Source organism: Notolepis coatsorum (assembly GCF_963971535.1).
Source record: "Notolepis coatsorum genome assembly, chromosome: 14".
Lineage (NCBI taxonomy): Eukaryota > Metazoa > Chordata > Actinopteri > Aulopiformes > Paralepididae > Notolepis > Notolepis coatsorum.
In genome coordinates this window covers 15,071,179-15,098,875 of record NC_140178.1, presented here as the reverse complement: position 1 = coordinate 15,098,875, position 27,697 = coordinate 15,071,179, and the positions used below count along the sequence as shown (strand labels likewise).

Below are 27,697 nucleotides of genomic sequence, written 5' to 3'. Positions count from 1 at the left end.
ACATCACTCAACACTTATCATGGTGACATTACTCAACACTTAGGTATAGGACAACAACCAGAATGAAACTGGGAACAGTGGACAACATCTGTATCTAGTTAAGCAGCGATGGCGATAGAATCTGTTTTGAAAAACATGTTCGTATGCCTTGCAAGCCAGCCGGTTTATCTAGCCAAATAGATGTGGTAACTAACTAGCAAAACCAGACCAGCGCAAGTCAGCTGTCAGAGACCATGTACGCGACGTAGCCGGTAGAATTGTATCCCCCTGGTACAAAGTTTGATTCGACGACGTCCACTTCTCCGTGAACACCCGTCCCAGGCCAGCCCAGTGATCCAACCACCTGAATGAAACCCCACCCCACCCCACCAACCCCACCCCACCTCGATGCCATCCATCACCGTGCTCGGGTCGTGTGCGTCCCCCTCCAGAACCTGAATGGATAGAGACGGGCCTCTCTCCCGGTGCACCACGGTGATCTCCGGTCGGTACACCCGGGGCGGCTTCCAAAGAATTGCGATGATGTCGTTGTGAGAATCGAGCGTTTATTTCAGGTGCGGAGAGAAACGCATGAGACTCAGAAAGTTGGAACGTTAAAATGACACCACTGGGACGACTCTCGTGCGGCAAACCGACGCTGATTTCCGTGACGACGTAATCCAACATTCTATCGCCTTGTCTCCACTAGCCAGGGTTCAGCCGCGCCGCGGTCTGTCTGGCACACAGCGAGCGTCTCTTTAGAACCGGACCCAACCCCCGGCTGAGACGGTCCCACCCTTTCACACCCTGGCCAGACCTGAGCCTAAGCCGGCTGGGACTGTTGTGTCATCGGGTGTTTGTGAATTCTGAAAGGCTGCCTAGCAACCGGAGAGTTTACAAGAAACGCGATGGAGACGCAAACCCAACCGTACCAAACCTGGCCATGGCTGGCCCCAGCCTGGCTGAACACATAGCTGATGGAGACGAGGCGTATGGCAGCCGTTTCAATACAGGATAATTGCCGGTGTAATTTCAATGTATACTCAATTCGTATCACCTGTGAAAGAAGGTCGAAGCCATCCGATTTCCCCACAATCATCAGCTGTAGGCTGTTCTCTGTCGGACTTGCCTCACATCTAGGAAGTCATTGGATTGGAACTTTAGATTAGCTTCAAATGTATTGTCATCATACAGCACAAGTACAGTACAACAAAAAAGATGTCTGGCATCCAACCAGAGTGCAAATGTAACAGTAAAGTGCAACAGCAATATACAATGTACAGGTGATTAAACTGGGTATAAAATATATAAATTAGTACTTATACGTATACTTGTATGGTATAGTATACTACTATGGTAGTAATTTGCACTGTCCAGCAGCGTAACTACTGTAGTAAGAGTAGGTAAGGGATGTACAGATATAGATATAGTATCTACAGATATGTAAAAAGGATTATATGGAGGTATGTACAGACAGATGTGGATAGATATATTATATATATGTATACGGTATATACGGCATTATTGTACATGCTATCATGTTATATTGGTTATATATGGGTACTATAACACGTGTATTTCACGATAATGAACTGGTCGGTCAAGGTAGCCACATGTCTCTTGTGAGCTGGTTTGAATGTATTTAGAACAATAAGATCCGATGACTTCCTGTATGTAAGGTACGTTGGTCAGAGCACAGACGGTTACAGCTGGTGAGTGTGGGAAAACACATTGATGGTCACTTTAGATGTACTCTAGATTATGGCGGCTAAGTGGCGCAGTGGGCAAGGCGCTCGCCACTAACGCAGGAGATGCTGGGTTCGAGCCCATCTCTCTGCGTTGCTTCCGGCTTGGCTGGTCGTTCATACTAATACAATTGGCAGTATTAGGGGGTGGGAAAGCCGGTGGGTGGGGATCGGACGTTGTGGACAGCGACTCCTACAGGTCGGTTGGTGCGCCTGTACAGCAGAATCAGGAAGCAACGGGGGCAGCGTGAGCCTCCCACGCGTTACTCCTCGCCACTGAGAGATCGTGCTGTACAGGTGAAAAGATGCGACGGCTGCCTCCTCGTGTACCGGAGGGGATACGTGATGCAAGGCTTGGTCCACATTGCAGCCGACCAGTGGGAGGCATGGCCTAACAACGTTCGAGACAGGGGAGGGTAGAATTGGATAATACGAAATTGGGATGGGAGAAATATAATAGAAAATGGGGAGAAAAAGTAGATAAAAAAAAAAAAAAAAACTTACTTTAGACTCACTTTAGACCAGTGGTTCTCAAACTGTTTTATACCACAACCCCATTTTATTTAGTTTTTTTTTGGCAACCCCACACTTACTACATGTATCGTGTAATTTCAACGTGGAATTAAGGAATATCAAAATAAAAGCACACATTGTTGAACTTGATCCTGCATATTTATTAGAAACTTGTATTACAGCACTACGGCATATTTAGCCAAAATATGTTGCCATAACATAGATTTTTAGATATATAGATTTTTTTTTTTAAATGTACTTGCCAATGCGCACTGTCACCTACCCACGACCCCACGTTGGGTAGCGACCCGTAGTTTGAGAACTGCTGCGCTAGACTTACTTTGACCTACTTTAGACTTACTTTGACCTACTTTAGACTTACTCTAGACTTACTCTTGACTTACTCTAGACACAGGCAATGTTGAATTACACCAGTGTTATTTTTAACGTGCACCCACCTGCCAAATAACTGACCCGTCTCGAGCCCCGCCCCCTTTCCCTCGACCCTCCAGTCACAGCGGTTGCTGTCCGAGCGAGGCGACGGGTGTGACGGGAGGATCGAGGAAAAGAGGGCGGGTTTTTTTTTTTTTGAGACCGGTCCATTGCTCCGGGGTGTAGATTTGAACGGCGACGGCCGCTCTCTCTGTCGATTCACATTCTCTAGTAGTGCCTCCCCACCCTCTCATCCCCACCCTCCCTCCGTGGAGTCCTCCACCCCCCCCCCCCCCCCCCCCCATCCGATCAACCATCGGCGTTCATTGAAACCACGTCTGAAATTTTAAGCGGATCTTAAGATTTCCACCTCCTCCTCCACCCCCTCCTCCCCCGCACCTCAGTTTTAATTCCAGCACATGAAAGTAATTGTCCACCTCCACCTCCACTGCCTCTCAGCCTCCTCCACGTCCAGACCCCTGGTCCGGTCAGTCTGGCCTCAGCAGAGCAGAGCAGGCCCGCGCCCCCCTCTCCGCTGACCTCGCCCACAGATTGACATTCCGCTATCTTTATGTCTGCTGTCGGATGGATGGAGAGAGAGAGAGAGAGAGAGAGAGAGAGGGAGGGAGGGGAGGCGGCACAAAACAGCCCCAGTGCTCTTGAATTGGAATGGAGTGTTTCCATAGCAACAGTGCTCAGCTGCCATCTTGTGGACAGAGGGGGAATTGCACGCCATAACATAACCACCCTCTCCCCCAGTCCCTCCCCAGAACGCAACAACACGTTGTCAGTCCAGCCAGGCGGTCTCTCTGATAGGACTTCAAAATGTCACCTCATTCTGTCACTCTCTCCACTCTCCTCAAGCTTGTCTTCACTAACATGAAATAACATCACAGGCTGCCATCAGCTCGGGGTGACGGTCTCCGTCGTGTGCTGTCTGTATAATATATATATATATGTACTTAGGGAGGGCTGACCTCGACTAGTCGGATAGTCGACCGATCGATCGAAAGGAGCCGTAGTCGACTGCCTATCTCTCAGTAAAAAGAAAAAAAGTAAATGCACCATTCCATTTGGGCTGTGGGGGTGCTTAATATCTGATTGGGCTGTGGGGGGCGCTTACTGTCTGATTTAAGTAAAATCAGACATTAAGCACTCCCCACAGTCCAAATGGAATGCATTCGAGGGGCGGGGGGGGGGTGGGGGGGGGGGGGGGGGGGGGGGGGGGGGGAGTTGTAGTCTGTCGACTTTTGGCCAATCAAAGTCGACTATACAAATCCTTAGTCGGGGACGGGCCTAATATGTACAGCTGAATGAATCAACATGTCTTTGTGGATTAACGGATTAGAGAGTTGTTGTTTTTCCCCCTAAAATAAGCAATTTCAGGGATGTGTTTTTTTTTATTATTATTTTTTTTTTACTCTTCTTGACTTGAGTTGAAGACGGGGACCCTCACAGTATGGCTCATTCGTTCGTTACTCACACACACACCGAATCATCCCCAGCTGATTGTAAACAACCCTTAGACGTGTTGCACTCTTCTTGCGGTCTTATTTGTCCTCGTGTTTATTGCACGGAACCCCAGGGAGAGTAGCTGATGTTCTGCATCGGCTAACTGGGATCCCAATAAAATCCTGATCCTAATTACGTTCACAGAGAGAGAGCACGCGCGACGCCATCGCACAGACCGCGAGAACCGTGCAGCAGGTTGTAGTGTCCCCATAGGACCCTCACCTTCACCCTGCATACATGCTTCAATAAGAATACGATGTATTGGATACAATGCCTGGCACTAGTAGTGTGTGGCGATACTACTGATACACTGTATCTGCTGCTGACCTCCATACCTCCCCTATTCTCTGCTTTACCTTTACCTGCTCTACCTTTAACTCTCTTCATTCCTATTGACCATATTCAATCACACAGCGGACATTTTGCTCTTATGTCATAAGATGAGATATTCCTTAAATATAAGTATATAAGAGGTCCCTTTTTATAAGGATAAGATATTCCTTTTGATCCCCTTGGGGAAATCTGGGCATCATAGCAGCATGGGGGGGGGGGGGGGGGGGAGTTATGGCCAGGGTAATGGTAGAAAGACATAAATACAGGCAATATAATTAGATCTGAAAAAGATATGAGAACAATTAAACAGTGTAAAACAATATTATTCACTCTGAATATAGAAATATGAGTAAAATAAATGGAGTAAACAAAGGTGCAGATGAGGGTCGGTTATATTATACGCTACAATAAATATGAGGCAATAAAGAATTTGAATCTGAAGAGGGTGGAAAGATATATCCCAACCTGAGCATGACATGAGACCGGAAATGGCCGCCATGTGAATGGATTATGGTCAATGACTCCTTTTGAGACGCTCTTCGTTCGGTGAGTACTAGCAGCTCTGCCGTGCTCGGGGGCGTCAGGTGTGTGTGTGTATGGAGTGTGTGTCTCCGGTCAGTGCTGCAGCTGTGTGCTGTGTTGCCTTGCAGCTGAACTCCTACCCCAGGCTGAGGGAGGAGACGGAAAGGATTGTCACCACGTACGTCAGAGAGCGAGAAGGCAAGACCAAGGATCAGGTCAGTCCTCTGAAAACTGCAAAAAAAACTTCATTCTACTTAACCCTTTCACTGCCACACGACAGAAGGTCAACCCTTTACTATCACACAGCCGACGGTGGCAGTGACGGGGTTTAACCGGCTGTCGTGTGGCAGTGAAAGGGTTAACCTTCTGTGTATTGTCGCGGTGAAAGGGTTAACCGTTTTGGTAGTGCGGCAGTGAAAGGGTTAATGACAGAGCCCTGGCTAAGACTTTTAATCAGGGTTCGTACGGGTGCTGGAAATCCTTGAAAATGCTTGTATTTCAATGTGCTGTTTTCAAGGTTTTAAATGTGCTTGCATTGTGTATAAAGTGCTGGAAAGTTATCGAAATTGTAATTGCACTTTATACTTTCATAATAAATCGCTATCTGACTGAATAGTTTGGTTTTTAGATAAAGAAATTAAATAAGTCGGAGCGACTCGAGCGAGCCTAATTGCGTTTGCCTTTCACACAAAATGAAATGTGGCTGGGCTCGACCCGTAGTGTTTTTTTTTTTTACCTGTGTCATCTGACATGCTGGGAGGCTGCCGTTTTAATGAGCTCTGGCTTGGAGATATAAAATATAATTCATGGTTAAAAAGAGGAGAACATCCCAGAGTAGCCGTGTGCAAAATATGCAGAAAGGACTTGCAGATTTTTACCATGGGGGGAGTCTGCACTTTGGAGCCACATGAAAGGTGAGCCAATGAGCCATGGATGTTATTAACGTGTCTCGGCCTGGCTCGCCAGGTACTACTAAGTTTGAGACTACAAGTGCTCCACACCTGTCTCGGTAAATGTTCGTTATAAAAATACCACTTCAATAATCGAAATAGTCAAGTAACAGGCAGAATACACTATTGGAATTACAAACTCGTGTTTACCGGACTCTGTTTTTCACCGCAGTGTTTTGAAATAGGCAGCATGTAGCCTAGCCTAACGTTAGCTAATTCCCTTCCATGTATTTCAAAACACGAAAACTTGTTGTGTATTGAAATGGTATTTAATCTTTATAACAGAACATTTACGGAGACTGGTGTGGAACTGGTGTGGGGCGGTTGTAGTCTGGAATGCAGTAACGTACTGTATATGTGTATGTCATGTATGTCATAAATGTTATGATGAATTGAAAATGGGGGACCCTGATGTAAACAAGACTAAAGTATTTCTCTGGTCTGCATCCCCTTAACAATTGTGTGTATTGAGCCGTACTGTATTGTACCCATTCTGCAATCTGTTAATAACGTTTTCAATCAATCAATCAAACGTGACGAGCCAGGCCAAATTTAGCATGTTAATTTATGGAATATGCAATCTAACAGCTAACGTGAACTTTACAGTAAATTACATGGATAATAATGTTAAGGTAGTTAGTTCATTCCTGTAGGTATACTAGGTAGGCCATCATTAGGCTCTCAAATTCATAGGCAGTAGCCTATAAATGAAACATAAATGTTTTATACATACATACATACATAAGGCTCAAGGAGCTGATTGACTGCCTACCTCAAAGTCTGTTCTCTTATTTAGCAAATTTTCAGTAAATATTTGATTGAAATTGAAGTTTTATCTGGTGATTATTTGAGTGATTGTTTACCTACAGGAATGAACTAACTACCTTAACATTATTATCCATGTAATTTACTGTAAAGTTCAGGTTAGCTGTTAGATTGCATATTCCATAAATTAACATGCTAAAATTGGCCTGGCTCGTCACGTTTGATTGATTGATTGAAAACTTTATTAACAGATTGCAGAATGGGTACAATACAGTACGGCTCAATACACACAATTGTTAAGGAGATGCAGACCAGAGAAATACTTTCGTCTTGTTTACATCAGGGTTCCCCATGTTCAATTCATCATGACATTTATAACATACACGACATACAGATATACAGTACGTTACTGCATAACACATCGGCTCAGCCAGGTTATATATGATGCCAAGTCTACATAATTTTGGTTGTTTATAGCACATTATTACATGGCGTTTTCACATTCGCCGAAATGCTTGCTTGTGATTGGTCAATAGCCCCCCGACTGCGGTCATTATTTTTCAATAATGACCGCAGATTTTTCAATAATGACCGCAGAGCGCAGCTGTTCGCAATCAAGCCCACTGACACACTGTTTCAGTGCAATTAGACACTGCCGTGCCGGCGATGACAGGGGGCGGAGCGACGAGCGGAGCCAGAACACAGAGGCTGCCCGCGATAATAATAATCACTTTATTTGGGCTGACAGAGCCACAGAACAACTGCGATTTGTCAAATGAATTAGGTATATTGTTAGTAAGTTAGCCATGTAATAAGCGGGATAATGTATAGCGCTGCACTGACAGCGGAGCCAGAGGCTGCCCGCGATAATAATAATCACTTTATTTGGGCTGACAGAGCCACAGAACAACTGCGATTTGTCAAATGAATTAGGTATATTGTAAGTAGTAAGTAAGTAAGTAAGTTAGCCATGTAATAAGCGGGATAATGTATAGCCTACTCGGTCATTGTCGCAAAATAATTGACCTTCACTACGTTTAAAACACCTCGGCGCGGCGCCTCGGTATTTTAAACTCCGTGTCGGTCAATTATTTTGCGACAATGACCTCGTAGCCAATACATTATCCCTTACATAACATCTGATTTAATGTGAAAGTGAAATAATCATTTTGAGTAAATATTAAATTTACCACAGCCGCATAAGATGCTGGAAAATCTTGAAAATGCACCTTGAAAATGCTTGCATTTTGCCTTGGAAAAGGTGTACAAACCCTGTTTAATTCTACTTAAGTGATTGTTTAAAGTGTTGTGTTAATGACAGAGCCCTGACTAAGACTTATTATTATTATTATTATTATTATTATTATTATTATTATTATTATTATTATTATTATTATTATTATTATTATTATTATTATTATTATTATTATTATAATTATTATTATTATTATTATTATTATTTTGTATTCTATAAATTTTTTGGGCTTTCTGTATTTTTCGCCCACCCCAATTTAGTCGTTATGCCAATTCCCTTCCTGGTCGTTGCGCGCATTGCCCCACTGTTGGCCTGGGGAGGGTGTAGAACTACCACATGCCTCCTCCGATACATGTGGAGTCGCCAGCCGCTTCTTTTCACCCGACAGCGAGGAGTTTCACTGGGGGAACGTAACGCGTGCAGAGGTTCACGCTATTTCCCCCCAGATCCCCTCCCTGCTGAACATGTGCGCCGACCAACCAGTAGGAGTCTCATTTTACAACGACCCGGATACATACCCCACCGGCTTCCCACCTACTAACACTGCCAATTGTGTTAGTAGGGACGACTGACCAAGCCGGAGGTACCGCTGACAGCTGGATTCGATCCCAGAGTCTCTGCGGTGGTAGGCGAGTGTTAGTCCACTGCACTACCCAGCCGCCCCCTGACTAAGACTTTTAATTCTACTAAGTGATTATTTGTTATTATCTGTTAATGACAGAGCCCTGACTAAGACATGAAATTCTACTTATACCATGGTCTGGGGGAATACTCTTTTCTGATTGGCTGGCAGGTGTGCGTTAAAACCGTTTAATGCACACATTGTTCGGCTCGAATTGAAACGCCTTCTAAATCCATCCTCTACCCGACCTGTAACCATAGCAACTTTAAAGAGCACAGCTGTCAAAGCTTTATCTCGTTATCAACTGTGGTGAAGCACAGCTGACTTATCAACTTGATAAACTAACCACCGGGAAGGAAATCACACCAACAATGGCAATGCTTTCTTTTTATTACCATGGTATAAGTGGAATAATCAACTTGTTGTGAGTTAAATGGTTTTAAGGTACTTCATAGAGGCAAACTTAGATTAGATTCAAATGTACTGTCATCATACAGCACAAGTACATTACAATGAAAATAGGTTTCTAAACAGAGTGCAAATGTAATAGTAAAGTGCAATATTAATATACAATGAATGTACATATGCTATCATATAGAGTTATGTAGATGTATAAGTATTAAGTAGGTATATAGAAGAATTAGATGCAGGTATATTCAGACGGATGTTGGATGCAGGTATATTCAGACAGCTATATATATACGGTAAATATAATATCTAAATGTATATATATACAGTATACAGCACTAATGTACATGCATCATATAGAGCTATATGGGTAGACTATAGTATGAGGTGGGTAGTTATGATTACTATGATTACAGTGTAGGTCAGTTGTAGACAGTGAAAGCGGTAGGTAGTTGTAAATCGAGTATAGAGTTCAAAGTTCGTACAGTGTGGGTAACGGAGCCTACGGTGTCTGCAATGGAGTCAGAGTTTAAACTCCGCTGCACGTCGGATGGTTCTTCTGCCTCCACGTCGTACCTGGGAAAAAAACCTTAATGCACCTCCTCCTTGATTATCCCCTACTTAGTTGTTCGTTAAGTGTTCCGTTAATGAGTGAGGCCTGACCTAAGACTTTTTAATTCCCCTTTACTGATTGTTTAAAGTGGCCTGTTAATGAGAGAGCCGGCCTTTTCTAATCGTGACTCCCGTCTCATCCAATCAAGGTGCTGCTGCTGATTGACATTGAGTTGTCCTACATCAATACCAACCACGAGGACTTCATTGGCTTTGCTAAGTATGACTCACATATCCCTGCTCCCTTCGCTCGGTGGCTACGCTGCAAAGTTGGATCTTGTCGTCATTTACACCTATAATTATGTTTGTTTTTGATATAAACGTAACCCTTCACCGTAACTACTAGGGGATGGGCTTGAGTAATGTTTTCCCCGATCTAATACTCACGTGAATTACACGAGTAGTTGAAATCTGTGTAGAAGGCGTCTTAAAGCGCGTAACAGTAGCAAAAACAAGATATACCCGATGCATAATGCGTACAGTCAGTCAAAACAGTCGGTTACCATTTGTAATATTTACATTACCTCCACTCTCTGTCTGCAGCAGGTCTCTCCGCTCATGGAACGGCATGTCTGTATCGATAGTCTATGAACGCCACGCAAAGTGGGCGACATGTTGTTGGGCACGATTTGGAAATGCACAAACATGAACCGCTGTTTTTATCTTTTAGATAACGCTAAGCTAACAAACCTTTCACTGTAACGTTAAAGTGTACCATCCACGCTCCATGGCTTCCAGCTTCCCGCAACAAACTCAACGTGGCACAAATTAGCACTTTTGGTGCACGTATTTGGTGGTAACCAAATCTTTCTTTCTTTTTTAATCGAGGAGCACCCTCAAAAACAGTTCAGTTGAAACGGCTAGAACACAAGTAATGGATTACTCACGCCCATCCCTAACCATAACCCCACCTGTAACCTCACTGGAGACATAACGCAAACCGCAAATAGAGATGAGAATATCCATTTTCAAGAGACTTTTGACTCTGCGTCTAGGCCAGCGAGTGGCGACATCACTTCCTGTAGACCAGCGAGTGGCGACATCACTTCCTGTACTCCTGTCAAAACCCTTTCCTGTTTCTCTTCTCCCACCTCATGGCCTGTGGCCCATCGCCCTCTTCTCATCACAAGGGTTGTTGTGACTCGCCATTAAAAGGGAATGCAGGGTATCTGTGTGGTATTAAAAAGTCTTAAATTCATAATTCTCAATGTAAGGCCTTAAAGGAACATGCCAACATTTTGGGAAATTAGCCGCAAAGTTGGATAGTGACGGGTAGCCTTCGGGAAAGGTGTTAGATGGACAATGCCTAGGCTACCCCGTCACTGTCTGCTTCCATTCATTGTGCTAAGCTAGGCTAACGTGCAGCCAGATAGCTTTCTACTGAACGCACAGAGAGGAAACTGGTATCTATCTTCTTGTCGCTCTCTGGAGAAGACGGTAAGCTAATTTCCCAAAATGTTGCTGTGTTCCTTTTAAAAGGTATTAAAACGTTTTAGTTTTTTTGCTAGTATGGTCGTGAAAATGGTTTTAAATCTATCTCTAAGTGGTATTATAATTAAAATGGTCTTAAAGGTCTTACATTTAACTTGTTGAAACCTGCAGATGCCCTGGAATGACTATCCATTTTAAGAATTCACATAATCTTTCAGTCAATCTAGTGATAAGAATGGAAATGATCAGGGTCAAAGGTTAGAGAGGTTGACTAGTGCAGGGGTTCCCAAACTTTTCAGGCCGGGACCCAGAAAATAAGGCGTCAGAGAGCCGCGGCCCAATGCACATTGTCAGGCTTTTTTTTTTCTTTTTTTTTGCCAGGCGACCGATTTTTTAAGCCAAATATCACTTCAATCCTATTAAGTTAGTTCAAGTTAGTTATTCATTTATATGTGCTATTTATGAGAGGGCTAACTTGTTGCAAAATAATAATGATAATAATAATAATAATAATAATAATAATAATAATAATAATAATAATAATAATAATAATAATAATAATAATAATAATAATAATAATAATAATAATAATAATAATAATAGCCTCATTAAAATACTATTGTTGCTTCGGTTGTTTTCAGCGTTTTATGTGCATAATCTGTTATTTAGTTTGAAATGTTCGTTGAAATAAGTAGATTTTTCGTTTTTGTTTATTTATTAAGTTAATATAAAACCATATACCGGTAGTCACATTTTAGAATACAATAGAATAGAATTTTAGAATACAACTAGAAACACTGTCCTGGCCTGCTTCTAAGTTCAGTGGCCTGAGAGAAAAAGAAAAGAAAATTATATTTTTTTTTATTTTTTTTTTTTTAATCATCTCGCGGCCCTCCCGTCCAAAGGTGGGCCGCGACCCCGACTTTGGGAACCACTGGACTAGTGCACAGAAGGTCGCCACCAGTTCGATCCCCCCGGACCAGCAGAAAATCTGGTCGAATTAATAACACTCTCCCCTCCCTCAACTCCCAAACTACCCGCTAAAGTGCCCTTGAGCAAGGCACCGAACCTCAAACTTCTCCAGTGGAGCTGCTTAGTAGCCGACAGTAGAATACTGTGGTTGTACTGGGCAGTTCCCAGGTGTGCGTGTGCATGTGTCTGTGTGCCTGTGTGTGTGTGTGTCTATGTGTGTGTGTGTGTGTGTGTGTGCGTGTGTGTGTGTGTAACCCTCTGCATCTGCTCCCCCAGGCTGTTGCTGCAAATCAGAATGTGTTCTTAAAGAAACAGGCCAACATTTTGGGAAATTAGCTTACCGTCTTCTCCACCACCATCTATCTATCTTCTTGTCTCTCTCTGGAGAAGACGCTAAGCTAATTTCCCCAAATGTTGGCGCGTTCCTTTAAGTCAACTTGCCTAGTTTAATAAGAGTTATTATTATATTCATGAACATGCAACAATTCTCTCCTATAATAACTAAAGATGAAGATGACTCCGCAGATGTGAGACCCTGGATGTAACACACGTGGTGGCTGTGTCACAGACGGATGCTGTAAGTGGTATTTCTTTGGTTCAAATAAGTATTAAATAGCTCTACATTCCGACGGCCATCACTGATATAAAGTGTCTGGTCAGTAACATGGATCTCCCAGTTCCTCCGCTCTGCAGTAAACACTAAATACATTTTCTGGTATCTCACCTTCTGGGAGAGATCCCACCTAACTGCAGGGAGACCCATGTTACTGACCTAACACTATATCGGCGATGGCTGTGAGAATGGAGAGCTATTATTTGAACATGTAGACTATTTATTTTAACAAAGAAAATACCACTTACAGCTCATTTAAAGTGTTGCTGACTTGAGTAGACTGTAGCCAGAATAAGGAAAGACTTGTTTTCTGGAAGTCTGTAATCTAACCCTCCTACCTGAGTAGATGGTGGGCAGATAGAGGCCTCTAGACGGCTGTCATCTAACCCTCCTACCTGAGTAGATGGTGGGCAGATAGAGGTCTCTAGACGGCTGTAATCTAACCCTCCAACCTGAGTAGATGGTGGGCAGATAGAGGCCTCTAGACGGCTGTCATCTAACCCTCCTACCTGAGTAGATGGTGGGCAGATAGAGGTCTCTAGACGGCTGTAATCTAACCCTCCAACCTGAGTAGATGGTGGGCAGATAGAGGCCTCTAGACGGCTGTAATCTAACCCTCCAACCTGAGTAGATGGTGGGCAGGTAGAGGTCTCTAGACGTCTGTAATCTAACCCTCCTACCTGAGTAGATGGTGGGCAGATGGAGGTCTCTAGACGTCTGTAATCTAACCCTCCTACCTGAGTAGATGGTGGGCAGATAGAGGCCTCTAGATGTCTGTAATCTAACCCTCCGGCCTGAGTAGATGGTGGGCAGATGGAGGTCTCTAGACGTCTGTAATCTAACCCTCCTACCTGAGTAGATGGTAGGCAGATGGAGGTCTCTAGACGGCTGTAATCTAACCCTCCAGATGGAGGTCTCTAGACGGCTGTAATCTAACCCTCCAGATGGAGGTCTCTAGACGGCTGTAATCTAACCCTCCTACCTGAGTAGATGGTGGGCAGATAGAGGTGTCTAGACGGCTGTAATCTAACCCTCCTACCTGAGTAGATGGTAGGCAGATGGAGGTCTCTAGACGGCTGTAATCTAACCCTCCAGATGGAGGTCTCTAGACGGCTGTAATCTAACCCTCCTACCTGAGTAGATGGTAGGCAGATAGAGCTCTCTAGACGTCTGTAATCTAACCCTCCGGTCTGAGTAGATGGTGGGCAGGTAGAGGTCTCTAGACGTCTGTAATCTAACCCTCCGGCCTGAGTAGATGGTAGATGGAGGTCTCTAGACGTCTGTAATCTAACCCTCCGGCCTGAGTAGATGGTAGATGGAGGTCTCTAGACGGCTGTAATCTAACCCTCCGGCCTGACCGCAGGCAGGGCCGCTCTCTCCCTCCACCGCTCTCTCTGAGGAGGGATCCTCCCCGCCGTCACAAGCAGCACTCGAGTCACTACTTCCAGCAACAGTGATACGCTGGTCCTCCTCCTAACGAGGACGTGTGTGTCGGCATGTAATTGGCCACGAGGTGTAAACGGCGGCAGTGAGTCGGAGCAGACTAGTGTAGGAAATGTCCCTGTGAGTGTTGAGGTCAACGTAGCCCTCCCTCCCTCCCTCCCTCCCTCCCTCCCTCCCTCCCTCTCCTCTCCCTCTCCCCCTCCCTCCCTCCCTCCCTCTCCTCTCCGCATGCTACAATGTTGCCGCCCAGTTTTTAATGAGCTCAATCAAGCTTGCTTGATTACACTCGGCGGATGCGCTCCCTGACCGACCGGCGGCGGCAGCAGCGATGGATTCGATAGTTCCGGAGCGCCAGAACTCGGCGCACCGCAGGAGCCGCCGCGGCGGTTAATTGGTGTTAATAACCGCATTGATTTGCACCTCGTTGGTTTTGCGCTGGAATCTTTTGATTGCACGATGCCTGCCCGCCTCCCCCCACCCACCCACTCACCCCCCTCGGCACGGTTCACCTCATAATAGTCTCTGTGATGTAATAATCGTAGTATGGTTTATAAGCGAGGAGTTCCACACAGCTCCTGTTTGGAGTCTTGCCGTTTTGTTTTGGCTGAAGTAACACCGCTGGGCCCCTGTGACCGTGTGACTGTCAGTCTGTAATCACGCATGGCGAGTGGATTGCGATACAGTAGGTGGTGGTGGTGTGTGAGGTCAGCTAGGGTTGTTTAACGCCTCCCCCTGACGTCACTTTCAGTCTTGACTACAGAAGGCTGGAGGACGGTAGCCCCGCAGGGCACGGCAACAACAGGTGGGCTGTCGAGAGATGCACCCGGGCGGGGCGGGGTGTGTTTGTGTTCATGTTCCTTTAGGATCCTTAGAAACCACTGTTCTCCCTGGGGTTTCCACCAGGGAAGCGATAAAAGAAGGAAGGGTCGTCGCGTCAATGTGTTGTAGCGCATGAACGCACATTGGTGCCAAGTGTTTGATTCATTGGTTGATGAATATTTCTTCAGGTAGCTGGTATATTTTTGGATTTTAATACAGGCTTTCTATCTATCTATCTATCTATCTATCTATCTATCTATCTATCTATCTATCTATCTATCTATCTATCTATCTATCTATCTATCTATCTATCTATCTATCTATCTATCTATCTATCTATCTATCTTTAATAGATCTGGCACCAAAGTCTGGCACCGAGCAGAGCGTAGGCCGCTGGTGTTCTGACGTGATGACCCTTCCTTCTTCTTATGGTTTCCTTGTTATAGGACGCTGGTGTTCTGACATGATGACCTTTTTATAGGTCGCTTGGGGTCGACGCAAAAGACACAATAAAATATAACCGTCACACAATGTACATTCACACAGTTATAATTATCAATAAAAAAAACGATTTAAATGAAAAAAGGCATATATGAATAATAAAATAAATAATAATAATAAAACAAAGAATATAGGAAGTTCTCTCACCAGAATAACATTTTAACGTTTGCTTAACACTTTCAGTGCCCAGCAGGGGGCGCACATTTAGTGCTTGAATGCCCACCATCCACTGCAATGTTAGCATTAATATCGCCTAATCTATGTTTTAAATTATGTGTCTAATATGCCCGTCGCATTATCAATGACCCATTTCCAGTCAACATTGTCGAAGCGGATTGTTTTTTTTTCGGTTCATTTCCGTTTTATAGGATTTTGAAAAGCCCTCGTTTTCATGGAAAAAAGAAGAGATTCCATGATAATCGCCCTGTACTGTAATATTCTAGAACGTTGTCATTTTTCGGCCTATTTATGAATCGTTTTCAAATAAACGCTAGATTATCGATAGTATATGTGTACGTGTGCAAGCTGGTGCCGCACGCTGAAAATCGATTCTCTCCGTTCCTGATCGCTCTTACAGTCAAACAGCCATATCACATTATAGGGGAAAAGCTTATATCTCCGTGAAAACGGGTCTGATTATCCTAAGACTGGTAAAATAGATTCCTTACCTGAGATCAGATGGTATCCAAATGGATTATTCCAATTCCTGATCGCCATTCCGAAAATCGATCCTTTTATTGATCCAATGCTACGTACTGTAAAACACAGTAACCACGCTGTCCTGAGGGTCCAGCATGAAGCTGATCGGCTCCGGTTACATGCGTGAGAAGTAAAATGTGGAGTCCGTTTTTTTTTTCTCATGCATTTTCATTGAATCCAATCCAAAAGGGTGAATTACCATCTGGGAGACGATAGGGGGCGCTTTTTCACATCTGAGCGCCTGGGGTGGCTGATTTACCAACGGTAGACTCGGTTGATGAAATATGAATTCAGATCGCTAATATAAAAAAACGAGAAAAAAAGAATATTCTCGTTATGGGCATTCAACCCGCGGGGGGTAAACCCGAGATATCTCGGTTTGGGCATTCAAAGTGTTAAGCACCACAATTGTAGTCGGCCATCACCTCAGACAATATTACATCATATATAGTCCAGAGAGATTTTTTCTCAATCTGTTCTTAATTTCTTTTTAAACTGATTTTACTTGTAATCTGAATACAGTGGCAGTCTGTTCCAGTAGTGTGTGTGTGTGTGTGTTGTGTTTGTGTGTGTGAGAGTGTGTGTGTGTGTGTGAGTCACTGTGAGCACATCACCCCCCAATCCCACCCCTCCCAACACACACTGTCCTATATCTCTCATACACCCCCCCCCCCTCACTACTTTCTGTGTACCAAGTATCTTATTAGAGCACATTGATCCAAATGTTTTCTTAATTTTATTACAATCATTTTAAACCACAAGTAATATATAATCTGATGTATGTCTTCATTTGTGAGGGACCATGTATGATATTAAAACATAAATGTCACCATTTGATGCATTGTACCAGATTTAGCTTCAGCTCATTTTCATCTGCAGTCCCATAGACCACCGCAACACTTCCGGGATTCTGAAATCGGGGAGGAGATAGCGGGGGGAGCATACTGTATGAATGAATGTGGATGAGAGCCGTGATGTAAGTGGTAGCAGATACGGCTGTGAGGGTGCTGGAGACATGATCGAATAGACGTTTATGTGCCTCAAACTCCTGAACACGGCGCGACCCATAACTAATCGATCAGAACTAAATCGGCAGAGAAAAAGCCCATTTTAAAGCACCTATTCCCCATGCAAATGCGCAGATTGCCCACGGAGTCTGGACGACGCGAGATGACGCACGAATGAATGTGGACTGTTCCATCAGAGGGGGGAGCTTCGGTGGTAATGTGAGTGGTTACAGACCGCTGCACTTAAATATAAACATTAGTCTACCTGGAGACTCAATGAGGTAATTGTAGATGTCGCCATAAGACGCGTCTGGCCATTTAGTGGGATCATTTTTTCATTATCCTGTTCGGCTGAAAGGACACTGGCCACCGAAGCTCGCCCCTCTGATGGAACAGTCCACATTCATTCGTGCGTCATCTCGCGTCGTCCAGACTCCGTGGGCAATCTGCGCATGTCCATGCGGAATAGGTGCTTTAAAATGGGCTTTTTCTCTGCCGATTTAGTTCTGATCGATTAGGAATGGTTCCCGCCGTGTTCAGGAGATTGAGGCGCATAAAAGTCTATTGGATCATGTCTCTAGCACCCCCACAGCCGTATCTGCAACCACTTACATCACGGCTCTCATCCACATTCATTAATTTGCTCCCCCCGCAATCTCCTCCCCGATTTCAATGTAACGCGGAAGTGTAGTGGTCTATGGCAGGTTGAGATAAGATGTTCTTTTATTGATCCCCTTGGGGAAATGCAGGGCGTAATAGCAGCATGGGGGAGGTACAGGTATGGGCAGGGTAATAGTAGAAAGACATAAATATAGGCAATACAATTTGATCTGAATATAAAAAAAATAGGAGGAAATACTCTCTAAATACACTGTACAGTTATACAGTTATACTCAATATACACTTACATACACATAGTAACAGCACAGTTTCACGTAATGACACATACACATATACACACTAGACAATGAAGGGTATAAAATGTATCGGGATAAAAGATGCATATATAAAATGTTGCAATGCATTGAAATTAAAGTTACACTTTGGCCACATAATCAGATGGAGTCCAGATATTAATGGTTGCATGATTGTTTTGCCTTAATAAGCGACACTTTCCACTTCTGCCTTGAAGCTGCTCAAGGAACGGCAACTCTTAATATCTCCCAGAAGAGTATTCCAGTTGTTAGTGGCCTTTAGATTTGATTACATTACATTACAGTACAGTACATTACATTCAATTCATATGTATTCTCATCCTACAGCACAAGTACAGAACAACGAAAATAAGTTTGGCTTCCAACAAGTGTAAATGTAACAGTAAAGTGCGATAGTAATATACAATGTACACTACAGGTGATTCAACTGGGTATACACTATATAGATTAGTACTACTGAGTAATAGTGCTCATCGGATGTATTTACAGAGTTGTATTAATATGTACAGTGATACAGGTATAAGGACACTATGGTAGTAACTAGTATGTCATACTGGCCAGCAGTGTAACTAGTAAGAGTAGGTAAGGGATATGTACAGATATATATATAATAAGAATAAATATATATATATATATGGTATATACAGCATTATTGTACATGCTATCATACAGAGTTGTATCGGTTATATGTAGGTATATAGAAGATGCAGGTATATTCAGATGGATATGGATGGTATTCACCATGCCTCCTCTCTCTCTCTCTCTCTCTCTCTCTCTCTCTCTCGCTCTCGCTCTCGCTCTCTCTCTCTCTCTCTCTCTCTCAGTGCCCAGCAGAGGAACACAGCTGCGAACAAGAAGAGGGCCATTCCCAACCAGGTACGCTTTAATCCCTCTGACCCCGCCCCCATAATATTTTAGCCCCGCCCATCTCACCAATTCAATCCCCCTTGACTGCCGCCCCCATAACCAGCATATCAATTTACGACATGAACATACCTGTTCTATTGACCTTGCCCTGCGTTATTACTAATGTAACGGACCCGTCTTAACGGCTCACGGTGGCTCCGTGTGTATCCCTCAGTGGTGGAAGAAGTACTCAGTTCCTTTACTTAAGTAAAAGTAGAAATACCCAGATAAATCAGTACTCTGGTCAAAGTAAAAGTCCTCCATTCACATTCTACTTAAGTGAAAGTATTTGCTATTGAATGTACTTAAAGTATCTAATGTAAAAGTATGCATTTTACATTTAAATAAAATACATGACATTTGTGTATTGAGAATGTTCAATCCTCTATCCATTGACCTCTATAGGTTATGTTAAAGTGGTATGTGGTCCAGCTATGTTGCTCTGATTAAAGGTTATGTTAAAGTGGTATGTGGTCCAGTTATGCTGCTCTGATTAAAGGTTATGTTAAAGTGGTATGTGGTCCAGTTATGCTGCTCTGATTAAAGGTCATGTTAAAGTGGTATGTGGTCCAGCTATGTTGCTCTGATTAAAGGTTATGTTAAAGTTGTATGTGGTCCAGTTATGCTGCTCTGATTAAAGGTTATGTTAAAGTGGTATGTGGTCCAGTTATGCTGCTCTGATTAAAGGTCATGTTAAAGTGGTATGTGGTCCAGCTATGTTGCTCTGATTAAAGGTTATGTTAAAGTTGTATGTGGTCCAGTTATGCTGCTCTGATTACGCCCTCTTGAAGTTGACTGGCTTCAAATGTGAAAGTATATAATCTTCATTTCACATTTTTGCCATGTCTTCTATAAAGTTCCCTAAAATGAAAATACATGAAATTGTACTCAAGTACAGTACTTGAGTAAAAATACTTAGTTACTTTCCACCACTGGTATCCCTTAAGTACTTATTATACTACACCCCTCCCCCCAACACTCTACTATTAATCAGCTAATCTCCTGGGTCTCTAACCCATGATGTGAAGCCGCTAGCTCTCAACTGTGTGACCCAGATTGTCTTCAGTTAAAGGGAGACTTTGACTTTCTTAGAACTTTTGTTGGTTATTTCTCCTACGCCAGACACACGCGTCGCGTTGTGGGGGGGGGGGGGGGGGGCGACGGCATCTAAATTAATCTTTCGGTTTCCATGGGGATGGTTTGTTAGCGTTGCAGCCGTCAATCTCTAGAGTGACGTAAAAAGTTGCACAAATTCCGATATGACCGTTCAGACTGAGATTCAGGCCACGCCCCGCCTGCAGTGTGAGCGTAGCTTCAGAATGTTTCCCCCTCCGACGTTCAGTGTCCAGACGGGAGCGAAATAAACCAACAAGAAAAAAGTCTAAATATCTCTTAAGTGTTTTGAAATAATACCTTGTGTGTTTTAATGACAACCCCAACCCTGTGGTAAACGACCCCTAATGGACACTTTGGAGATTGCAGATAGACTACAGTATGTTGTCAGAGAGCCTCTCAGTGAGGGGAGCAGACCCCCCCTCGCCCCCACCCCCGGCTTTAACTAAACTTAATGAGCGTTTGCTTCCGCCGCTGTCGTTTAATGGCTGTTTGCACGCTCTCCCTAATGCAACCCAGGCATGATACCCCCACAGCAAAGCAACAATCAATCATGGAGTCCCGTTGTTGGTTTTGTTGTCTTTCTGTGAACTCACAAGCATCCCTTTTATTTGTTTAAATAATTGATATTCAGAATGCACAGCATGGACCCTGCCGCTATTAATTGAGAAACAATGTGAAATAACCGTTTTGTGGTATTCTTGGAGTAATTCTAATTGCATGTAATTCTCTTGCTCTTTTTTTTCTCTCTTTCTGTCTCTCTTTCTCTCTCTCTCTCTCTCTCTCTCTCTCTCTCTCTCTCTCTCTCTCTCTCTCTCTCTCTCTCTCTATCTATCTCTCTCTCTCTCTTGCCATCTCTCCATCTCTCCGTGTCATGGATTATTTCCTCTTTCAACCGATCCCTTTTCAATTGTCCTCAATTCTATCATTCCCACCATTTCAAACCTTTTCTTTTTGGCTCTCCATCTTCCTCCTGCCCTTCTCTCCTATCCTCCTCCTCTTCATCCTTCGCCTCCTTCCACCTGTCCTCCTTCTTTGCCTGCTGTCCTTCTCTGCTCTTGTGGCTATGATTTTATCCTGCCATCCATTGCCTTAACCCCCCCCTTCCCATCACTGCAGGGTGAGATTCTGGTAAGTACACCCCCGCCCCCCCCCCCCGTCCAGCCCCCACCCACAGATCTAAAGCCCCACCTTGCCAGGGGGTCAGCAGGGGTAAAACCACAGAGGAGAACTGAGGCCCACACAGACAGGTCAGCCTGTTAGGATATAACGCTGGGGGTGGGACAGGGATGGGAAGATTGACAGGTAACTCCCACCAATCTAGGAGTCCCACTATGATGTTGAGTTGTCTTGTTTTCATAGAGGTTCTCTGCTCTGCAGCTCGCCGGACTAGGAGAGGGCGTGGAAGAGAAGGTCAGCAGACCAATGAGACTCCTAGCACACCTCCTCGCAGTTACCAGTAATCAGTAACTGTGCTTCTCAATGACACGCGGGTTTAACTCAGTAATTCTGGGTTTTTCTTCCATTTAACAAGACAGTAATTGTCTTTTAATTTGACCAGTAGACCGCATGCTACTAACAATTTACTTTTATCTCCAGCAAAAAAACACATTTGGAAGCAGATTTTAAACTCATTTCTTTCTCTTAAAGGTGCCGTAAGTGGTATTTTCTTTGTTAAGATAAGTGGCCTACATGTTAAAATAATAGCTCTACATTCCGACAGCCATCACTGATGTACAGTGTTTTGGTCTGTAACGTGGGTCTCCCAGTCCCTGCTGCTTTGCAGTAAACGCAAAATAGATGTATCCAATCAGGAGAGAGAACTGCTTGCAACAAGTAAAGTAATCTGCCAGAAAATGTGGCTTGGCAAAATGTCTTGTAAATAAGTAAAAGAAAACATCTAGGATTCTCTCTCCTGATTGGATAAAGTGAGAAGGGATACCAGCAAATGTATTTTCTTGTTTACTGCAGAGCGGGGAGGGACTGGGAGACCCATGTTACTGACTCTACACATCAGTGATGGCCGTTGGGAGTGCAGAGCTACTTAACACTTATTTTACCCAAAAAATACAGCACCTTTAACATGAGCGCAACTCTTAAGAGAGTGAAGGGGGGGGGGGGGGGGGTCCCGCCAGTGAGTGAAGGGGGGGGGGGGCCGGCATCAGTTCTCTTGTCATCGGTTTGTCCTCGCGCTGCCCCAGGCATGGTGACCAGCAGTGTGCCTTGTGGAGAACCGTCCTGAGCGTCCTGGGGTACGACGGGGGAGGGAGGGAGGGGGCCTGGGTCAGATCAACCATTAAAATATATATATATTTGATTCCTACAGAGTGGAATTCTTTAAGGATTCTCCCTGCAGAACTCGCCATTGATTTCCAATGAAAGACCAATTATTATTTTCTTTCTTCTTTGACCTGGTTATTGCATGTCGTCGTGGTCTCTCTCACTCACCGCTCCGGTCTTTACACATTTATTCTACCTGCTGTCTCAACTCAGTGCCTGGTCTGTTCCCACTGTTTGGAATGAAGGGTTTCTATATTCGGAACTGATCTCAGATCTGTCCTCTCTCGTCGTTCAAGGTCTGAGACCAGGGGGGAGGCAGCAAGCGGGGGCCTTGATTAATTGGATATAATGATGTAATTAATTCTCCTAACCGCCGCCGTGTCTGAAAACGTAATCACTGTCGAGACTTAATTTGTCCTCCGTCACAATGTTTACAGACTGTTTACAATTATTTAGTTTTTGTTTTTCAAATGGTTTAGGGAAAGTCATTTGGTAGCATTCAAATCGCCGTGTTTCATCCAGAAATCGACACTTTCCGCCGTGTTTCACGGGCGGCAGATGTTTGTAGAACCTGACCGAAATGTTTAGAGCTGCTTCTCATTAACCGCTTAACGTCCGCCGTCCTGCGTAGAAACAAGCATCTCGCTCTACTGATCCCTTTCCTCCTAATACTATAGTCTCAACTGCGTCGTAACATTTCCAACTGACTTCAAGACTTTTCCTAGTTTCTCAGAGGTTCTCAGCATATTTCCCCTTCGAGGCAAAAACGACTAATTTAGCTCCGATGTTCTTGCCTCCTCTCTGCCTTTGTTTAGTTTGCCGCTTTCTAACTAACGAGTGTTTTTATTCTCTCTCCCTCCTCCCTCCCCCATAACTCACCTCAGTCCTCGGCTGGGATGGAGAGAGAGAGAGAGAGAGAGAGAGTGAGGGAGGGAGAGGGTGTGAAGCTGGTCTTGAAGTGGACCTGCGTCCGTGTGTAACCGTGGCTTATTCAGGCTTAACGTGAGAGCATCCTTTCACGTGAATCCATATATATATATATATACTTTTAGCCAGCTGGCGCTCTATGTGACAAAGCGGGGAGGGATTACTTACTTACACTCCTCCGAGATTTGTCCACAGAGAGAGAGAGAGAGCCTCTCGAACCTCCACTCTCGTCTCGACGTCTTTGTCCCCCTCTCTCCGTCTCAACCCCACTGTACCCCTCCATTAACTCTAGCTCAGTCAACCGGTCGCTCCCTCCTTCCTCTTATCCTTGTTACCCCCCCCCCCCCCTCTCTCGTTCCTGAAGCGAGATGCCCAGCCGGCTTCCCGGTGCTGGAGTGTCGTTTGAGCCCTGTGTCCGGTTTAACCCCACTAACCCCCCCCCGCTCTTGTTTTTTAACTGGCCCCTGTGTAGGCTAGATTCTACTGACCCGTTGACCCTAACATACCACCACCGCCGCCCTGTGCCCTTTGACCCCACCCTCGTGGGGGCTATAGCACGGTCTGGACCCCATCTGGTCCTGGTATTTTTTATTTTTTTTGTCTCCTTGTTCGATGCAAAGCGAACAAGACGCCGCACACCTCTGCAGTATCCTCTCCTAATCCTCCTTTTCTCAACGATGCTTTTGTATATCACACGACACGATACGTATTACTGTCTCATACGGTCATCCTCGGCTGTTTTATTATGCAATTCATCTTGTAGTGTGACGAATGTTAGACCAGTATATTTTGGTATCGAAAAGACATAGAGAGACCCGAGCTGACAGTGAGGTAAACAGGTAAGGGTTTAGTAGGCAGTAGTCACACTCACTAGGCACGTCACAGGATGCATACTAGATCATAATCACACTCACTAGGCACGTCACAGGATGCATACTAGATCATAATCACACTCACTAGGCACATCACAGGATGCCTACTAGATCATAATCATATTCACTAGGCACGTCACAGGATGCATACTAGATCATAACCACACTCACTAGGCACGTCACAGGATGCATACTAGATCATAATCACACTCACGTCACAGGATGTATAATACTACATCATAATCACAATAATCTGACTTCACCAGCTCAATGAGCCTGAATGATAAACTATGTTTCCTTCCATCCTTCCGGTACCTCCCTCCCTCCCTCCCTCCCTCCCTCCCTCCCTCCCTCCCTCCCTCCCTCCCTCCCTCCCTCCCTCCATCCATCACCTTTCTCCATCCAGGTGATCCGTAAAGGCTGGCTCACTATCAACATCAGCATCATGAAGGGAGGCTCCAAGGAGTACTGGTTCATCCTGACCGCAGAGTCCCTCTCATGGTACAAAGACGAGGAGGTGAGAAGAACCCCTTCCCTGACGCTGTTCCTGTTCCTCTAGAAAGTGTATTTGGAATGAACCCGCGGGCCAGTAGGCGTGTGTAATATGAACCGCAGGGGGTCGGAGGTCATTTAAAGGGGCGCGCGGCCTACACATTGATGGCGATTTCGTTTTTTTTACAACACAATCTCACTCGTACATAAAAAGAGTCCTGTCAACTTGTGTTATTTCCCCACTCAATGAAATGATGTAGATGAAAGAAGAACGGCACAGCCTGACATATTGGAGGTCAGAGTCGATTTATTTTCATTGCACAGTTACAGAGTACAGCAATATAATGTAGTCGGTGAGTTGTTTTTATATACTTAGTGCAGCAGGTTTTTAGGAATTCAAAGCAAAACAACCGAATATGTAGTGAAGTGTAAAAAAAACAAAAAAAAACATAGTAATCTATCATGGAAAATCAACACCACAATGAGGTACAGGACAGTTGACATGTATTATAGTTGAAATGCCCCTTTCAACACACACTGTAGATTAATAATCTCGTTTTAAGATTAAATGCTTTTCACGGTATAAATAAAACCACTTTCGCAAAGATTTATTGGCATACCGCTTGATAGATAATATGACTCCAACGTTCTGATTATAGAAAAGTACTACAGACACAGGGATACAGACCAATTGATGGATAGATAGATAGGTAGATAGGTAGATAGGTAGATAGGTATTAGGTAGATAGATGGATAGATGGATAGATGGATACAATAGATAGATGGATACAATAGATAGATGGATAGATAGATAGATAGATAGATAGGTAGATAGGTAGATAGGTAGATAGATAGATAGGTAGATACTATAGATGGATAGGTAGATACTATAGATGGATAGGTAGATACTATAGATAGATGGATAAATAAATATGTAGATTAGATAGATAGATAGATAGATAGATAGATAGATAGATAGATAGATAGATAGGTAGATACTAGGGATGTCCGATATTATCGGCAGATACATTCAAATGTGATATCGGAAATGATCTGTATCGGTAAAAAATAAAAATTATATTATTTTTCTTACATTTATTTAACCTTTATTTACCCAGGCAAGCAAGTAAGAACAAATTCTGATTTAATTTATTGTCAAAAGTATGCATAATGTTGTATTAATTCCACAACAAGAGATATGTAATGTTAATTACCTGAAATTATTCCGTTTTTTTGGGGGGGGGGGGGGACCCTACATATATCGGTATCGTTTGATATCGGTATCGGAAATTAAGAGTTGGTCAATATCGGTATATCGGTAAAAAAGCCAATATCGAACATCCCTAGTTGGATACTATAGATAGATAGATAGATAGATAGATAGATAGATAGATAGATAGATAGATAGATAGATACTACAGACAGATTAGTATCACAGTTAGACACAGACACAGTTAGAGAGATACTGCTGGCTAGAATACAACCCCACTGCACCACACGTCATAGACCGACCCGAGAGAGATACCAAATCCCACCAAGGCAGCACCCTCCACCGTCACTGCTGCCACGGCACACGATGGGGCTGAGATCCTGGGGGCGGTCCGTCCCGCGCGGTGTGGCCCGAGGTGCCGTCCTCGATCCAGGCGTGACCATGGCGTGACCATGGCGTGTGTGTGTGTGTGTCCCGGCCCAGCCTAACCAATGTGCAGACTACTGTTCAGCTGCAACCTGATGAACAGGTAGTCTGAACACTGGGCAGGCGAGGGGGTGAGGAGGAGGAGGAGGAGGAGGAGGACGGGAGGAAGGGCCCCGAGGTCGTTGTGGTTGCAGGGCGCTCCCTGGGGGACACTAGGACAGAGGGCACGGAGAGTAAACATTCCTCCTGATTAAACAACTACACACACAGAGAGAGAGAGAGAGAGAGTGGCCTGATATATCAGTTCCTTTGACAACTTTATCTCAAGAGTTGTTTATAGTAGAAAAGCGGGTGTTTATTTGACTTCTAATAGCTCTGGTGGTCCATATTCCTAACGAAAGTGTCCACGGTTGGACCGCGTGCCCCCCCCCCCCCCCCGTCCCCCCCGTCGGTGGCCGCGTAGCTCCACGGCTCTATATGCATCGTCAGCGGGTTTATCTGCGGTTCGGGGCCGTTTTTCTCAAAGGTTGAATTCGGGCACTAGATTAGCCCTCCGCTCAGCACACGTCACCTCTCTCTCCGCTGTTCCCTCTCCATTACTCTGCCCGCCGTGAAGCCAATTCCACGGCTGTACGACTCAAAAAGCACCCCCCTTTTTAGTGTGAAATCGACTAGTGTTTTTTACGTAAGCGTTACACGTGAATAAATACGACTGTTAAAAATCGTAAAAAATCGTTGTTGTACTCACCGGCGGGATCCGCTGAAGGCGTTTGGTGAGACGTTCCCCCGCGGGGCCCTCCGTCGTCGTACCCACGCGCCCGGGGGAGCGGAGGAGGAGGAGGAGAAATACCTTTTAAAATAAAAATCAACATCACAACCCTCGCATTAAAAGGTCAACTCTGAACTAACCTGCTAACCTTAGGACCAAACCACCAGAAAGAAAGCATCCCGGCGCCACGCGTTCGATACCGAGGTGCTCCGTGTGGCGAAAAAGGCAGTGAAAGAGAGAGAGAGAGAGAGAGAGAGAGAGCGAGAGAGAGAGCGAAGGAGGAGGAGGACTGGTGGTGGAGGCGAACTGACGTGGCAGGCAGGCTGAAATGTTCCAGCCGGGATCTGACTTTGGAATTTGCAGGAAATCGTACTGGGTTACTGGGGGCGGGGTGGTGGTGGGGGGGGCGGGGGGGGGTGTCCATGTGTGTGTGAGTCTGTGTGTGTGAATCTGTGTGTGTGTGTATATATACGCTCGTATGTGTGTGTGTTTGTATGTGTCATATTGGTGCCTAAGCCCCGTGGTATGTGTTTGTCTTTACGCGAGTTCATGTATGTTTGTCTATCTTTTATGTGTAATTATTAGGTATTTGGCCTTGTGTGTGTGTGTGTGTGTGTGTGAGTGTGTGTGTAGT

The 27,697-nt window shown here is 44.5% G+C and overlaps 1 protein-coding gene across 4 annotated transcripts in view; it reads left to right on the top strand.

The window, feature by feature from the left end:
• Positions 1–27,697, top strand: part of dnm2a (dynamin 2a) — a 120,700-nt gene that overhangs the window by 68,733 nt on the left and 24,270 nt on the right. For 2 of the 4 annotated variants that reach the window (XM_084328931.1, XM_084328928.1), the window contains exons 11-15: positions 5,165–5,251; positions 9,798–9,868; positions 18,893–18,944; positions 21,468–21,500; positions 24,573–24,683. In XM_084328931.1, coding sequence (XP_084185057.1) covers positions 5,165–5,251; positions 9,798–9,868; positions 18,893–18,944; positions 21,468–21,500; positions 24,573–24,683 — 354 coding nt within the window. Of the gene's footprint in view, positions 1–5,164; positions 5,252–9,797; positions 9,869–18,892; positions 18,945–21,206; positions 21,219–21,467; positions 21,501–24,572; positions 24,684–27,697 lie in introns of all 4 variants that reach the window. The other 2 variants (XM_084328929.1, XM_084328930.1) reach the window with 2 other exon arrangements.